Below are 17,564 nucleotides of genomic sequence, written 5' to 3' on the forward strand. Positions count from 1 at the left end.
GCAGTTATGGTGATCTACAACCAAATCCCAGAATTATGGAGGATATTAACCCTCCCCAGCAGCACTACTTTTCTATTCTAAATTCTGTTAAGTGCTCCAAGAATGTGCATTTATTATGCTACATAAAGGCCCCAAATGATAGTAGCCCCAAAATAATAGTAGCAATAATTAGGGTTTTTTAAGGTCCTGCCAGCATTCTATACCATCACAGGTAAACTTTTTTCTTTCTACACTTTCCACCCACCTGCAAGTACCTTAGGATGACTGCTCTTTGGATCATCACTGCTGTTGTCAGTGCACCCAATTCTGCTCTCTATCCAGCAAAACTCATGATTGATGCAACAGAAATAATAGCAGGGGGGAGCTTGTTTTAAATAAGTGAGTATGCCACAGAAGTAATAACAATTGAAAAGGTCTGACTGTATTAAGGTTTCTGCTGAGAACTTACTCATTGCATTCTTCTGTGAAGGAGTTAAAAGGACAGAAGTCCCAAATTCAAGTAACTACAGGTACCACATGTGAGAAGCTGTGAGGTAGAGAAAAAAGGCCAAAGAGGTGAAAGTAAAGGAGTAATGAAAAGGAGAAAGGAGACACTGGTAAAATACTGCTAGAAATAAAAAAGACAGAACAGTTTGAAAACTGAGCTGCAGAAGGAAGATAATTCAAATGAGGGAAATAACTTTAGAATACAGGATGAGAATGAAGAACAAATAGATTACAGATGGACTACAGGAGAGATGATGAGACAGAGAAAATAAAGGAGACAGAGCATGGAGGTATCTAATTACAGAACTCATTGAAGGCAAGATAAAATTACACATGGAGATGAGAAAAGTTTAAGAAATGGAAATCCAGAACCAGAAAGGTACCTATCTGGAAACAGGATAAATAATATCACCATTGTACAGGCTAAAGGCAGAATTAGGAATTGAGAAATGTTATGAGAAGTGTATGAATAGGAAAACTGTTAAAAAATTAAGTTAGGTACAGAGGTTAGGACCCAAGATGCTACCCAGAAAGAAAGAAGACCTTAGGAAAGGAATGCGAATGAAAAGAAATAGATGAAGCAGGGACTTGGATGCAGGCCTAGGTGCATGCAAGGTCATCTTACCAGTCCACCACAGGTACTGAAGGAGGCGAAGGAGCCCGGGTAGCGGAGGACAGCACCACTGTAGTAACAAGCTCTCTCAGGTTGCAACTGTGTGGCACTGGGTGGAGTTTTGCCCTCACCCCCAAGCCGCTCTTCCACAGCAAAGCCAGGAGCCAGGAAGCGGCTGTCCCTCTTGAGCAGCAGGTATAGTTCCCGAGCAAAAGCTGGGATCCTCAGCAGCACTTCATCTCCATCCTCTGCTGAAGGTGGTGGTGGGGGGGATGGTGGTGGTGGCAACTGAGAGGCAGCACCAGACCCCTGGGGCAGGGGGGACCAGTGGTAAAACTCCTGAGACTCATACTCATCCTCAGTGTCCTCTTCCTCTGCTGCCTCCCCTACAGCCTGTGCCTGCCCATCCACCGAGGAGGAGACTGAACGCACCTCTCGGGAGCTGCCAGCTGCTGGGCTGGGTGTGACTGGGCCACTGAAAGTGCTGCTTCGGTTCCCACTACTGGGATCAACGTTGCAACCCCCACCACCACCACTGCCACCCGTTGGCTCCTGCTGGCCCGGGCTCCACAGTGCAGGGAAGACGATCTCCCACTCCTCAGTCTCTTCTGAAGCATGGAGACCTGTGAGAAATGCAACAGATGCTTTAAATGAGTGAAGCACTGAACAGCATCCAGTGCCTGCTAAAAACCTTCACCTTTGCCCACCATAAGGTGATCCTTCTAAGTCCAAGACCAACAAGCATGCCAGATAACATATAGTGGGGTTCATTTGCTCCTTGCATCTCGTCCTTATGCAGAGCAGGGGGGCCAGCTGTTGGATGGGTCTGTTCTGTTGATGCATCTGGAACACACAAGGTTCTGCAGAACATAGAGAAAGCTGGACCTCAAACTGGGCAGAAGCTGTGTTTGTACCAGTAGCTGGGGATGTCTTTCCTTTTGATCACCACCTCCATGCAAGGAAAGTTGCATAAACCCTTCATCATTTAGAGAAAGCAACAACTGTTTCATATAGCTAAAATAAAATTGCTGGGGAAAACCTGAACAAATTTGAAAATTTCAGCCTTCTCAGCCTGCTGTGCAAGACCCATTATGCCTCCCAAAGTTTGACCAAATACACACATACACACACACCATGGCTGCACATACAAGTAGCAGTTGCATGCACATGCTCTATGATGATCATTCTTATAACGAAACCGAATGAGAATCACTGACTACTGATACTTGCATATCCCAAACACTCTACATCACAATACAACCAAAGTCCAGCATGCCAGCATTATGTTTGCAAAGATCTGAGTACACACAACCTACACTAACCTGAGACAGGAAACAGTTTTATTTACACATTCATCGCACACTCTAGGAACAGCACAGCCAGGAGAGATGACAGGGCTGCTTGTGGAAATCAGGTCTCGTACAGAGCAGCGCTGCGCAGTGCACTCTCACAGCCAAGGCGCACACTATCTGATCACCCATCGCTTATGGGGGGGCGGGCGCGGTTAACAATGGCCAGGTACCGCAACCGGCAGCCGCGGGGCGCGGAGGCCGCCCCGGGCTCGGCCCGTCCCGCGAAAGGCGCGCACTTACCTGCGCCGAGCCCGCTTGACAGCACGCACAGCTGGTAGAACACGCAGCAGACGCGGCTCAGGCGCATCCTTCCTCCCAGCGCCATCGGCTCCGCGCCCGCGGGACGCCCGCTGGCAAGACACGCAGGGCCGTGCTGAGTCGTGCCGGGCCGAGCGGGGAGTGCCGTGGGGCGCAGCCACCTGGGCGCCCGCGGAGAAACTCGGGAGAGCGCGAGCGGCGCGTCCCGGCGGGGCGGGCAGGCAGCACCGGCGGCGCGGGATGCGCAGCGCACGGCGGCCGGGCGCGTGTGTGTGCGTGTGTGTGCGTGTCTCTGTCCGTCTGTCCGTCTGCGTGTGCGTGTCCGTGTGTGTGCGCGTCTGCGTGTGCGTGGGCGCGGGCAGGCAGCAGGAGCGCGGCCCGTGCGCGCACACAGCGCCCGGCGGCGGGCGGGCAGCTGCGCCCCGGCGGCAGCGACCGCGCTGCCCCCGCCCGCCGCTCGCCCCCACGGGGCGGGACGCGCCGGGCCCCGTCCCGTCCGGCCCCGCCCCGCCCCGCCCGGGCGGGCACCCGCCGCGGCCCCCCTTCCCTCGCCCCGCCGCAGCCCCGCCGCCGGGCCGCGGGCAGGAGCCCGGGCGGGTCCGCGGGCGGCCGAGCCCCGGCCGCGGTGCCGGAGACAGCGCTCCGCAGCCTGCCGCCCCTCCCGTCTGCGAGGGGCGCGCACCGGTGCGCCCCGGCTGCGGGAAGGGCTCCCCTCATCCCCGTCGCCAGCAAGGCGCTCAGGGGAGCCTTCGCCTAAATTCAGGGAGCAGCAGACACTGACTGCTTTTGCCTAGTTTTGTGTAATTTGATTCTAAACTCCTTTTGCCCCCACCACGCAGCTCTCCATGGAAACCCATCACTTTCCACCCCGGCCCTTGTCAGCAGAGGAACGAGTAAATGAGGAGCTGAGCAAAAAGCTTTAGCTGCACATCTAGCATCAGCATGAACTGCAAAAGCGACAGGTAAACACGTCCCTCTAAAAGTCGGTTTTTGTCATAACTTCTGCTGCTTAACCTACTGTTCTTAATGTCAAAGGTGATTGTTGTGCCTTAGGGGAAGGCAGAGCAATCCAGTGCGGTGAGAAAAGCCATCTGTGTCGTTAAGGGGAAGCAAAGAAGTTGCAAGAATTCTTTCTAGAAGTTAGTTGTGTAAAATGAAAAGCAAAACATACAAACAAACAAAAATCACGTGTTACAGCTCCAAATAAAAAACACGTTTAGACTCCACAGAAGCCAAATGCAGCTGGCTTTTGCTCTCTGCTCTGCTCGATAGCTGCTTGAAACGTATGCTGCATGGATAGGTATTCTCAGCTGGCTCCAAGTAGTATTTTTTTATTAGTTATTTCATTTTATAGGGGGAAAAGGTTATCACACGCTGGTCTTTTTGTCTTTTTCTTTTTTTTTTTTTTTTTCCATTTCAGCCAACTAACACTGAGCAAAATCAGAGGGACTCAGTGAAAACAAGATTAATTGATTAGGAAGAGGGGAGCTTTTCAGGGCTGTAAACTGGTATTTGCCTGATAATTAAGTGACCTTAAAATGCATTTCAATGGAAGTTTTGTTTTCCAAATAAATAAAACATATGTACTAATTTACAGTGGAATTAGTTAATAGGCCAAATCCTGCAGCCTTTTCATAGCCACAACTATCCTTACAACTGATCAGGAAATGCTACAAATGCGGTTTATAAGCTTCTGTGAAAGTATTAGAAACAAATTCTGGTTTTATTTTTTTTATAAGAAATCAGAATGTACAGGCAAGATGCAAAAATGCATAGAGAGGACCTTTGCTCTGCATTCAGTTACATCACAAAATACATTAATACATAACAAGGGGGAATAAGGTAAAAAATATATGGCATGTGAATGTGCTTTCTTTAAAACTGAGTTGCTGTGACTGTTTCCAATCTGCTAAAGTTGTTGATCCCTTTGGACAAGATTCTGCTTCTCTTGTTCACATGTATAATCTTACTAAAAAGACACAAAACACTGGTTTTGACAATAATGTAAGGAGAATTTGGCCTTTTCAACACAAACTGCAAAAGATAAAGACATTTTAAAAAATGCCAGTTGAGAAAGACTTTCATGTGTTTGACTTCATCACCAGCCAAAGAAAAAAGTACATTTTCAATAATTCTCCACATATGAATACAGGGCAAGCTAAAATCAACATGGAGCTGCAACAAATTTCTTTAGTTCATTTTATGTTTTGTTTTTATCGTTTCAATAGTTAAAGTAAAGATATAGGGGGAAGTTCTCTATGTTTACGTTTGGGGAAAGTGCACTATAAAATAGAGCCCCTACTGGTGTTCATTAGTTTTAACAGAGAGTCTGGTCATAGGTTAATGCTGGTAGATGATATTGTAGCCCACCACATGCTAACTGTAGTCACTGTGAGACTAGTGCAGGGAAACCTGTCTCAAAGAGAGTTAGAATTAAGGGAACAAAACAATTATTGCGTACCACAGTCAGTTTGCAGAGAGAATAATATTGTATCCGTGTGTACTCTACAAAACACTATTTTCTAAGTTAGAAAGCCATTCCAACTCTGCAAAATAGTTTTTACTTTACCAAAGATGTGGTACAGGAGGTGTTATTAACTATGCATTTGTAAAATTGGAAGAAATAGTATCTTCAAACTTGGTACAAAAGGAAATGCAAAGAAAAATTGTCTGCTCCACTAAATTCTTAAAACTGAATCACCCATCTGAAAGGTCGAAGCCTTTTGGCATTTCACGAGATTTGTGCAGAATCGCAAATGTAAAGCATGTGTTAATTTGTAAAATACAACAATTATTCAGAACCATCTCACTGATATGAGAAAAAAAATCCACAGAAAATTAAGTAAAGAATATGTCCTTGTCAGTCCTTCCTGACTGGGATTAATCAACCCAATTTTGTTGAAATCAATATAAATTTGGCAATTTCCTTTTGTTTAGTTCTCCCTGATGTTAAATTTACGAAACTGTACCATCACTCCCTTAAGGACTGTCAGATCAAGGATTCTGCCAGTCCCCTCCACAGGCTGACTTTCCATTTCTTCAGTATGCCAAGATCATTCATGATCACTGATAATACAATATAGACATCTCAAGCCATCTTTTGAAGATATCAGTATGATTCTTCAACTTTCACACCCTTCACTCCATAGTTTTATCTAAATCTGTGCTGCAGTTTCTGTCTTACCTTTCAAAAGCAAGGGCCCAATCTCTGTTTCCCCTGGACCCTCATTTCATTTACTGTCTGTTAGGAGTGATTTATTTCTGAGGATTAAGGTAAGTATTGACAGATCATTCTATAGAATTCAAAATATCAGCTTCTAGCAATATAAACACTACCACCAGTCAGAGACTTTCATTGGTTTGTTTTTTCTCCTTACTTACTTAACCATTTAACTGTAAAAGCTCACACAAATTTATGCATAAGAAAGGGTTTTAAGATTACCTGAACTTTTCATTATATACAAGATTTCCTCCAGTAATTGTTGCCAAAAATCCACAAACCTTTAATCCTCTTCACAAGGATATAGTTATTAATTATTTTTGCATATGGTTTATATGTAACTATTGAACTAGGATACCACTGATTTTTTAAAAATCCTTAAGCATATTTGTTTCAGATTTTTACAACTTAAGAAGATTTTCTGGATGGATGGAAGAAGTCAATTCTGATTTGAATGGTGCTTACTACATTAAGGCCACATATCATATGTCCACTGAGATTAGAAACAGAAACTCACATCTTCCTGTTTCTGGGGTGTTTTACAAATGTTATCTCAGTCTAAATAAACTTGTTTCAAAGAAGATTGTACAAAATGTCTTCTGATGCAAAAGATACATGGGAACCAATGCTGCAAATTTTCTCTACCTAAGCATGAATGAAAAGAAGTTTTTTCCCTTTTAGAAAATGCTGTATTCCCTGTCTCTTCAACTGAACAGTGAATTTCCACTGTCCACTAACTCACAAACTGAAAATTTAGTCTGTAATTCTATACCTTTATTTACAAGCTCAACATGAAGGTTTATTTAAAAGGCATGTATTTAAGATCGCTTCAAAAAACTTCTTTTGCAGCTCTTACTGCAGAGCAGATCTTACAGTTACATCTGAACTCAGTAGTACAATCAGATGATCTGCTGAGTAAGATATGTGTCAAACTGGTGTGAGCTTAATACCTCCACTTTAAAGTGCATCGACTTTGAAAGGGCAAATTAAGCCCATAGCAACTCAATGTCACTATGCCACACCACTACTTCTTATGATTCAGTTGAATTTAGTAAATTCAATTGAAGCAATATTTACTCCCAAGTTGTTGCCTTGTGAGTTACTTCTCAAAGTCATATTGATCAATTTGGGGATAGTAGTAGCTAAAAATATGTTGTCAACACAATATTCACCCTATTTATTTAGAATGCTTCACCAAGTCACCACTTAATTAGAATAGTCTTTCAAAACTCTTTTATTACATCCTTTTAATTTAGTGATTTCTTAAAAAAAACCAAAAGATGCTTGGCAATTGTTTACATTTTGACAGAAAGCTGTACAATGGCAGGTAGTAAAGTACTCTACTCAAGCTGAAACCACTTTAAAGACAGCCAGGCACTCTGTGTGAACCTGAGTTCCACACAGCTTTCCAAGCTTAAGTTTTCTCTCAAAGTGGAGCTTCTTCAGATTCCTTAACTGAATCATCTAACAGGCAGATATGTCACCCGATCAATTATGGCAAACAGGCTACTTCAGAATGATCAACAAATAGTTCCCATTTTTTGGAACATCTTAAAGGGGCAAGGCTTCAAATTTGAAACCCGCAACTCATCTCTTGGAGAAAAAAAAATTCTTTTCTAAGAATCACAGCATCATTTAGGTTGAAAAAGACCTCTGAGATCATCAAACCTTTGCCTTTAGAGAGTATAGAAAAGATGCTATAACAGAGGTTATTTATGGAGAATAATTCACATTGTTGATTAACATTGTATGGTTCTTCTTGACAATTTTAAAATAATACAGTAATCCTTTTTTAGAATGCATCTACAAACTAAAAACAGTTTGGAACTGTAGCATAATTTATAAATGTATATGAGCATATGGAAATGGTAACTACTGAAAAAAAGTAATTATGGAATATACTCTTAAAAAAGGCTTAATGGACACAAATTTTCAGAGTGGAGGCAAGTCTTTCCCCAAAACAAAGATTATGAAACTTAGCTCCTCTTCCAAACTGTAGGAATAGTTTAGAAGAACAAAGAAATTTTTCATCCATCATTAAAAGTGGTGAAAACGGTTCCTGTAGGAAAATTATGTCATTTGTAGCATTAGTATTAAAAAAAACAACACAAAGCACCTAAAACTTCTTCTAATTCATATCAGAAGCAAAATCAGAAAATTTGACAAGGTGACTTAATGATCTCTCTGCCCACACATCCCCCTACATTTAAAGGAGGTGGAAACAACAGGCAGAAATACAAATCTTATAAGCAAAAATTTTTTGTAGGAACTGCAAACATCTGAGACTGAGTACAAAACTGAGCATTATAATAAAAGCAGAATTATTGCCAACTACATTAGTTTATTAGTGAATGCTAGGTCTGCTATGTTTAAAGTAGTAAGTTTAAAATATTTGATAAGCCAGTTATCCCAACCCTACTAATGTGTTATATCTGTTAATCAGTTATCCCAACCTCACTGGTCTGTTTCAGAATTTATTCAGGTTTTATTCAGAAAAATGGACCAATCATTTCAAGTGAGTTAAAAATACTGTCCATTGCTTCCATAAAGAATTTAGATGCTAAGTGGTGCTACCATCGTAATCTTTTTACAGGATTTTCTCTTCTGAATAGAAAGATCAAACTCCCTACTTTTTCAGTCAAGGAATTAGTATAACACAGAAGCCTATAAACTTGAAAAATGAATGAAGAATACAGAACTGGGAATGATAATATAAAAGGCACTGCAGGCAAGTATGGTATGACATGAAATAAGGCTCCAAGAGATGTTTTAAAAACTGAGTAATTTCTAGAATTTCAGACAGTTAAACTGCAGTTTATCAGTATAGATGCATTATCATTTTTATTATGTAACAATATCTTTATTATGCTGCTAACTCACACTGAGAAAAAGAAGACAGCAGGGAGGAAAATGGATCCAGTATCAGGAGAAGCAAATGTAGAGGTGATTGAAAACTGATTAAGGAAATGAAACCAAGTAAAACAAGAGGGAACACAGAGAAGATCGTGGGATTCCACTTCAAAAGCTGTAAGTAAATCAAAGGAAGCAGTCCATGCAGCAAGGTGATTTCCTCGCTGTTTTGTAAGGTGAGGCATACAAATAGCCTTGCTTTCTGAAACACATATTTCTTTCTGTGTAGATTTAAAGAAAGCATTCAGTGACAGCTAAACAAAGACAATCACTGATTTCTAGATATCAGCCTTCAGCTTCTCACCTATGTGCAAGCACTGAAGATGTCATAAAACCTTAGAAATGAAGGTAACTAGTCCCCCAGTCATTATTCATTTAGATGACAGTGTGAATATCCTATTTGCACTTTTCCCTTGCCACAGAAGAGAAAGACTTCATTATAGCTACCAGATAAAAAGCAAACATTGTAGAAATGATTTATTTTCTCCTATCTAAAGGATTTATTCATAAGAACTGCTGTGTGGCAGCCTGCAGAACAGGCTGCCTTGCTCTTTTAGGCTCTGTAACTGGGAAACCCATTAAGACCACATGAGTTGTCAAAGTATACAGTATGTTACATACTGTATGAGTACTGTCCACAGGCACTCACTTTGAAGGCAGGCCAGTGGCAAACAGTGGCACCAGGAGACCAGCTAAAATATAGAGAAATGAAGGCGACAGCACATAAAACACAAGTTGTGCAAGACCTCTGTTAAACAGGCAAAAAGCCAAGAACGCATGGCTAAAGGGTTTCCAGGCTACTCTCTAGGAGTCTTTTGCTTGAACAGAGGTGGGAAAAAAACACTGGCATCATATGAGATGTTCTAAGTTTTGCTTAATAATTCTTAATCTCTGCTTCACTCTCTTCCCCATTAGGTGAGACAGATAATAATCAAAATGCAAAAATTGGTGTATTTAAACAAGGTCAGGCTGTAGAAATAAACAAATGGACAAGCCACACAATGGTGATCGTGTCCCTGGCCAAAATCAGGAAGAGTCAGTCAACAGAGAGCTCAAAAATCTCCATAGTGGAAGAGACATCAGTTTCTGTTTCCAGAGCTCCCTGAATATTAAATGTGCTATCTATCATTACTATCTAAAAAATTCAGTTATCCAATAAAATGCCAGAAATCTTTGTCAGAAAACTTTGGGATTACTTATAAATGCTTTTTCTGAACCAGATGGTGTAAATCTGAACCATGATTGCTCCTGATATTTTTTCCAGTGTAAACCTTGACCAAGGATTTTACCTCCATTTCTAAATAGCCATGTAAACCTAACTCATGTCCAATATGAAGGAAACAGGTTTCTGTATATTCAAACTAAATATTACTGCAGGACACCTGAGATTGATACTATATCACTGAAAAAAACAGAAGGAATGGTTATCCTGCCAAAAAAGACTAGCAGTCGTTCTGATAATAAGAAATAAGTGAAATTTCCTATGCCTAGAAATATTTCAGATAGAACATCAAAGTAATTGTTTATTGCTAATCCACTTATGTTGTACATAACCCTACATTTGAAGGTCCTACTATCATAGCCTTATATGACCAAAAGATACAAAAGCATGTTTTCATGTTAATTTTTGGTGTAAAAAGCACATAGACACAAGCTAGTGTACTGTTGAGAGCTACACAAGTTGAGTTTAAAGTTACATTCATAATTCTATGATCTCTCACTTCCAAGCCGGTGTCCTAGATAGCAGAACCAGTTATTTTAATATTTATGCTAGGTGAGACAATATCAACCCAGGATACTATAAATTCAGCAATTTCATAAACAAGTAAAATCATGAGCACATTTCCCCTCCCATTTCTTACCTTAATTTTGATGTGGAGGAAAGGAGAGGAGCAGGGTCTAGAAGCTTATTTTTAGGGATGGCTGATTTAACAAGATCAGTGTCAGTGTGACAGTTTTTCAGAGAAAATTAAGCTGGTGTAATTTTTTGCACAAACCTTTTATACAAATTTTTCATAAATACAGTAAGAAGATGGGCTTGAAAGGGAAAACGGCATATTCTAAATAAAGCCTCTCTGGCTTTTGCTGCCAAAAGAAAAAAAAAGAATATACTTTAACACATAACCATTACCCGGAAAAGGTAAATACTTGCAGAATACAGATCACAGAATGTTGATGGGTTGTTTTTTGCTTCAGGAAACCTGTGTTTGGTATTTGCACATTGGTGCCAAAGCAGCACCTCCTGTTTCATTCTAAATGTAGCAGGATTTCTTTGTACTTTGCTTATCCCCTCATTCATCAGTCTGCACATATTAGAAGAAAGTCTTCCTTTGATCTTTGGAAATAAAGACATCTCTTCTAGAAAACTATTTCAAAAGCAAAAAGGAGCCAAAGAAATAATTTTTGCAAAGCAGTGAAGAAACCTGGATGTGGGCAGAGAGATGGAGACTTTAAAATAAAAACTGCAAGGTGCCAAATTCAAAAGAGTCGGCTCTCTTGCCTGGTTAAATAGCTACCTGCTTTGTAACCAGGTGTTCTAGCACAGAAAGCCTCTTACTAATTCAGGCTGGGGCATGTGAAGGCCAAAACTTACACAGGTAGAACTCTTCCCACTGAAATCAAAATCCTAAATTTGGCTTTAAACCATTGGCTGCTCAGAGGAAAACTGAGCATTCAGATTTAGCTTAGTTCTGAGAAGGAAGATAAGTATAGTTGTTTATACTGCATTTACCCCCAATAGCTATAGCTTGTATTTCACCATCTATATAAAAGCATCATTTTTATTGGCTATTTTCCCCTTGCTATTTATAAAAAGGTAGATCCACTTTGATTCCTTTGTGACGTGAGATCATGAAGGTTGGAGTGCCTTAAGGAACATATGTAGTTTCACAAGCTAGGAGGACCATATAATCTATATTCTGTTTAAATATGACATCTAGAGAACAAGTGATGAAGGCACAACAAAAGCAAATAAGGATATAGTTTGATTGGAAGCAATTATGTGGAAACTGGCCAAATAACAAGCTCTGCCTGTAACTGTCCCTCCTGACCTATGAAATGGCTATCCGCTATCAGTAGTGGAAATGCCCTCAATCAACAAGTTGCTCCTCCTCTCCTCTATTTTGGCCAATGAAAGAGCTAATGAGAATGACTACTGCTACATTCAGAAAAGGAAATTACTTAGAGGGCAAAATCTTCCCCTACTTTTAGGCACTGCAGAAGATATTGCACTAAACTTTTAAGTACTTAGTCCACTGAGGGTCAGCTGCACTTGTTGAACAAGCAAAGCACAAATTTGCAGTTCAGATGTGGCTGGCAGTGGAGTGTCATCTTGCCCATCTTAACATATCATAATTTTTCCCAGCTTAGTCTTCTTGTTTAAAATACTTTCCACTATACAAAATCAAGTGGCTATTCTGATAAGAAGTGTGATTCGCAAATACAAGCAAAAGTGATAAATGAATGAGGAGACAATTAAAAATATAAGGAAAGAGGGGAAAATGAAGGGAAAAAAAGAAAAAAGTGAGACACATCCTTTTCCTTTTAAAAGTTATGAGTACTGCAAGGTTTCTTTGGTGACTCTCTAGCATACCAGCCTTCAGCCTGAGAACTGCTGAAGTTTTGCTCCTGCTTTAGTAAACTGCAGAGCTTTGCAAATGGCATACTATTTTAAGGTATTTTGGACAAACTTCTGCATGTCCTTTTCTAAAGTAAAGTTTCTCTTTAGAGAAATTATTCTCACTTCCAACTTCCAAATTATTAATTCAAATTTCCTAACATCAATCAGTAGGTTGCATTGTTTATATTCCTAATATCCATAAGTAGTTTGTCTAATTTAAGAATAATAATTGCTAATTTAAGAATAAAAATTGCTCAAATTTAAGAATAATAATTGTTTCTAGACAAATACATATGCCCATTATCGATCTACAGTAGTTAATAAAGTTCTAGATGTCTTGGACCTTGACATTGAAAAAAATTATCTCCGTTTGTTTTACTGAGGATTCAGATATAAGTTGTGAGTTTTAATAGCTCAGTGGAGACAGTAATATATTAAAGAGATTGCTCAGTTTCTGTTCCTCAAAGCTTCAGGGTCACATTGGTTGAAAGTCATCTTGATAACTTTGATTATCCTGTTAATTTTTTTTTGATCTTTTTCTATGTCTTCAAGAAAATATTTCATTAGGTGTTTACGTAATTTATTTGGTTAAGAAAAATAAGTAAAACAGCAAGCAAATGGTGATTGTAAGAAAATATGCTGCATCATATAAAGTATATTTTAATCAGTGCAAATCATGAAGGGAATATGTATAATGAAGATAAGTAGAAAACTCCCTTTAAGAAAGGAAATGCCATGAGTTAAGGAGTGTTACAGTCAAGTTTCTCGGTGAAATAAATGCATTTTCAATTCAGTAAAAAGAGAAAATTCAATTAAATATATTTTGAAATCTAAAGTTTCATAGAAATACTGAAATCAGTTATCTTAAGTTGAGACACCTTCCCAATTTATCAATTGCAAAATTATTAAGAAGCATTTCCAATTTTATATACACTGAAAAAGAACGATCTGTCTTTTTTGGTGGTAACATAGTTGTCTCTTTAAAGCACACTTGATGTGTTCACAGAAGGGTACAAGTGACTGTATATTTCAAAGTTGTTTTCAGGTATCTTTTCAAGATAAGAGTGTTTTTTCTTAACCTTTTTGTCTGGAATGAAAAAAATGTTCCTGCATTGTATGCATCACTTTAAAAGTATTTGCAGAATATCTAGACTTAACTTCAAAAAAAAACATGTGTGTGAAGCAATGTGTTTTAAGAAAACAGGGAGAAAAGCAGTCATAGAACCACTTCAGAGGATAAGCTGGATAAAATGTCTGAGAACAACTGAACTCTGCTAGAGGGAGCTCTGCAGCTACATATTTACTCAAGTGAACTTTAAAAGAATTTGCAGTCTACCTGCTGTTGTAGACAAAGTTAGTCGGCACTTGGAGCTAGCAGCTTAAGCAGTAGTAATAGCTAGAGCAGACAGAGCCTGTAGATCGTGGCATATGATCCACAGCAAGCAGATTTCAACATGCCAAACGTGTTGCTACCCGCAGGAGCAGCCAAAGCAGACTTAACACGATGTGGCATCTTATAAGAAGATGACCACTTAACAACCTCTTAGTAAAAAAAGCCCCAAAAACCAACACAACAACAACAACAAGTCAAACCAGTAGGAAACCAAGGAGATCCTAATATTATTATGGGTGCAACCTCTCTCTTGAGGATGGGACAGGGAGCTCAGATGCTAAGAGCATAATTGCCCAGCAATTTCTTTGTTTCAAGTCTGTCATCAAAAGCACCGAGGTCGAGCTTCAACAACTCAACTTATTAATAAAAACAACTTTCAGCTTATTGATTCAGTGGAAACCTGGTGTTGAACCTTGTTATGGTAGCTAGCATGTGTAATTCCCGTAACATTACACAGAATTATGATAATTTAACTTGAACTTGAAATAGCATTACATGTTGCATGTTGTCCTGACCACAACATATAGGTTGCTAATGATCCATAAAACATTAGGTTTTGCTTTGAAAATTATTTTTTCAATCAAATTAAAGTCTGGTCTTAACAGTTGTATCTTAAAATGGTAGTTCTGTTACAGACTCAGTAATGAAGATAATGTTTTATAAAAATATACAAAATTTCTTTTGTATTTTCAAGCCTAAATATAAATAGAGAACATGCTTTTGCATAAGAAGTACAGTGAAAAGCCTGATATTGTGTTAGGTAAAACATTCATTGCTTTTGGGATAGAACCAGACAAAGCATATAAGCTCTGATAAAGTTGTGATTTTTAATCATGTGCTTTAAGCTGGTCAAGAATTCAACTCCTTTTCTCATTTAGGCCCATAAATTAGAGTCAAACTGTCTTGGTGCATTTCTTCTGTTCATTCCTTGGAAAGTCTACTTCTTATCCACTGTTCAATTTGCTGCCTCCATACAGCTGTACTGCTGCAACCTCTCAGCGTCTGCTTTGCATTAGCAGGCCCTGGCTTTCCTAGCACTCAAGACAGCATTAAATTCTCTTGTGTGAAGCAGCCTCCCTGCAAAACCTGTGTGAGGCAAGAAAATGTTCTGACATTTTACCATGCTAAATGTTCTAGTCACTAAACTGTCCAGCTAGAAGAGCCAGTTAAGATTTGTTTTAAAGGACTGTATGCTGCACTGCAGTGCTGTGCACAGAGGTGGCCCCTAAATGAAAGAGTGTAAAACTAAATAAGTGTCTTCTCACAGAGAGAAAAAAAGTTTCCTTATTAGTGCTTTTGCTTTTAGTTTATTTCATTACTAAATACTGCCTGAATCTCCCTCCCATATTAGTGAGCAGAAGATAGAACTAAGTGTTAAAAATCAGAGGAAAACCCTGGCTATTACAATATATTAGTGACAGGCTTCAGCTTCCTACACTGTAGTTACAAGTAAACTTTACTGTAAAACTTCATTGACTGCAACATATCAAATTGTTCCAGGAAGAGCTTATTCCAGTGAATAAGAGAGCATGTAAGCAGTTAAGGGTAAATGAAAGGACAGCATGATTGAATTTCCCCCCCCCCCCTTAAAGATGGGAAAATACAGACGTTCTAATTTAGAAATTATTTAAATAGAGTATGTTTGTAAAGAATTTGTTGTTAAAAATATCACAGAAAAAGATCAAAAATAACCAGCTGAAACAATGGCCTCTTGAGTCAAAGCATCTTACCAGATGGTTTCTATTAAATTTCCATTGCTTCTTCAAGAAGAACAGCTTTAATGTCTACTACAGTTTTATTATTATTATTATCATTTTGAGAATGTACCTACAGTATTTTAGACATATAATTTAAGGGCAATACTATGCCAAAAATCTGACAGAAGCATTTCTTACGCCTTAATGTCTATGCTTTTTTCTGCTGCTGATTTAGGTCACTTTTTCATTTACTTTCTACTACCGTTGGACTTGATGAATGATTTTGTTCAACAGGAGTTGAACAGCCACAGTTCAGTTTCTTTTCAGTGTTTTCTCATGCTTTTCTTCAGCAGCACATTCAAAGGAAAATTGTTCTAAAATATTTTGTTTCCTTGGATTTTAAAAAGCACAAGTATTTAGGATGTACAAGAAGGCATCCAGCAACCCTTATGGAAACTTGTTGACGTAGAGTTTGGTCCTGATCCCAGACGAGAAAACTCTCATGACTTTAAATCCTTTGTAAGCATAAGAAATAGCTATGTAATGTACTTATCTTGTATTATTTCATAGGAAATGTGTTCCAAAATGACTAAGTGTTGTAAGTCAGTATTGGTACATTGTATTCCAGGACAATATACCATTTCTTCTTCTAGAATAAACACTATACAAAAGAAAAGATACACAGAAATATGGTAGATTTTAATATATTCAAAAGACCAGTGGAAACAAGGCAGTGAGGAGAAGAAATGTAGCACACAGAGAGCTCTTTGATTTTCCCTATTTTGCTACTGCAGTCAAATTAAGAACCATAACTAGGGCTTTGTAGTGTCTCTGAGTGATTCTAGGTATTAGCTGGAATTAATTGTACATAAACTTACATAATTTGCATTTGAGAGTGTTCTCTGCCTCTGTATGATTTCCTGTGGTTTTCAGGTTCAGCATTAGGAAGCATTATGGTGAATCTTCTCAGAAGATTCTGTAGTCATAAGTGACTACAGAATGAGTGATGGCTATCCACATGAGCTTTCTATTGACCTGTGAGATCTTGAAGTCCTGATTGCTCCAAAGGGCCTTCAATTTCAATTGCTCACAGAAATGGTAGGTACTATATCTTTAGTAAATGTCTCTCTGTTTAATAGGCAACAAATAGAATGAATTTCGAGAAAGATGAGACCATAGACTAAAACTTTAATAAAAAGAGCATAATAGTTCCACAGAGAGAGCACAAAATATAGTACCAAAAAAATGATTCACCTATTTGTCTAGTGATCTCACCTTATCTAGTCTAACTGCTGGCAAGTATAATGATCTCACCAAATATCCACCTGCAAAAATATCACAATTACTGCTAGCATTACCTTTTTTAGCAATAGTTAATGACATTCATGTGAAAGGAACTCAAAATTAATTTCAAGGGCATCTATTATTCTGTTTTAGCAATAGTTAATGACACTCCTGTGAAAGGAGCTCAAACTGAATTTCATTGGCATCTATTGTTCTGGTTTTCCCAGCCTCAGGATTATGCAATCAAGAATAGGAAAGAAATGTGCCAACAGAGTACAGGCATATTTTCATGAGCCACAGTCTGGAGGGAAGTGAAATGTTTACTGGAGGGGTCAGCTTCTCAGGATCTCTAGGGTGGTTATAAAACTTATCATCATCACCATCCTTTTGTTCTCTTACACATTTATATTTTCCTCTATGTCCTTCTAATTTTCTGTCTCCTCCCCTCATGGTGAAAGGGACTGGTCTCAGCCATGGCTTAGTTAGGCTACTGAGCAGTTTAATTTCTCCTTTGCACTTCTCCTTAGAAACTACTCAGAAAAACCTTCATGCTCGCCATTTCAGCATCCATCACCAAAGGGATTAAAGTAAGCATTTAAAACAGAATTAGGTATTGCTATCCTTTAATCTCTTTGGTTCATGGGTAGAGCTACAGTCTCCACAACACAGGGATATATTGTGGGTGTGTATTCAATAGCAAAAATAAATTGTGTAGTTTCAAATTTACAGCTG

At 39.2% G+C, this 17,564-nt stretch overlaps 2 protein-coding genes across 2 annotated transcripts in view; one reads left to right on the plus strand and one right to left on the minus strand.

Moving 5' to 3' along the window:
• ADAMTS19 (ADAM metallopeptidase with thrombospondin type 1 motif 19) overlaps window positions 1-2,823 on the minus strand; it is a 131,557-nt gene extending 128,734 nt beyond the window's left edge. Inside the window, exons 1-2 of the mRNA XM_005486228.4 lie at window positions 2,692-2,823; window positions 1,112-1,722 (exon numbers count right to left, since the gene is read on the minus strand). Coding sequence (XP_005486285.1) covers window positions 1,112-1,722; window positions 2,692-2,776 — 696 coding nt within the window. The 5' untranslated portion in view covers window positions 2,777-2,823. The remainder of the gene's footprint in view (window positions 1-1,111; window positions 1,723-2,691) is intronic.
• LOC113459170 (uncharacterized) overlaps window positions 722-17,564 on the plus strand; it is a 54,250-nt gene continuing 37,407 nt past the window's right edge. The window contains exons 1-3 of the mRNA XM_074533612.1: window positions 722-776; window positions 1,492-1,671; window positions 2,618-3,671. Of these exons, the coding sequence (XP_074389713.1) occupies window positions 722-776; window positions 1,492-1,671; window positions 2,618-3,489 (1,107 nt within the window). The 3' untranslated portion in view covers window positions 3,490-3,671. The remainder of the gene's footprint in view (window positions 777-1,491; window positions 1,672-2,617; window positions 3,672-17,564) is intronic.

This window comes from Zonotrichia albicollis, chromosome Z, assembly GCF_047830755.1.
Source record: "Zonotrichia albicollis isolate bZonAlb1 chromosome Z, bZonAlb1.hap1, whole genome shotgun sequence".
NCBI lineage: Eukaryota > Metazoa > Chordata > Aves > Passeriformes > Passerellidae > Zonotrichia > Zonotrichia albicollis.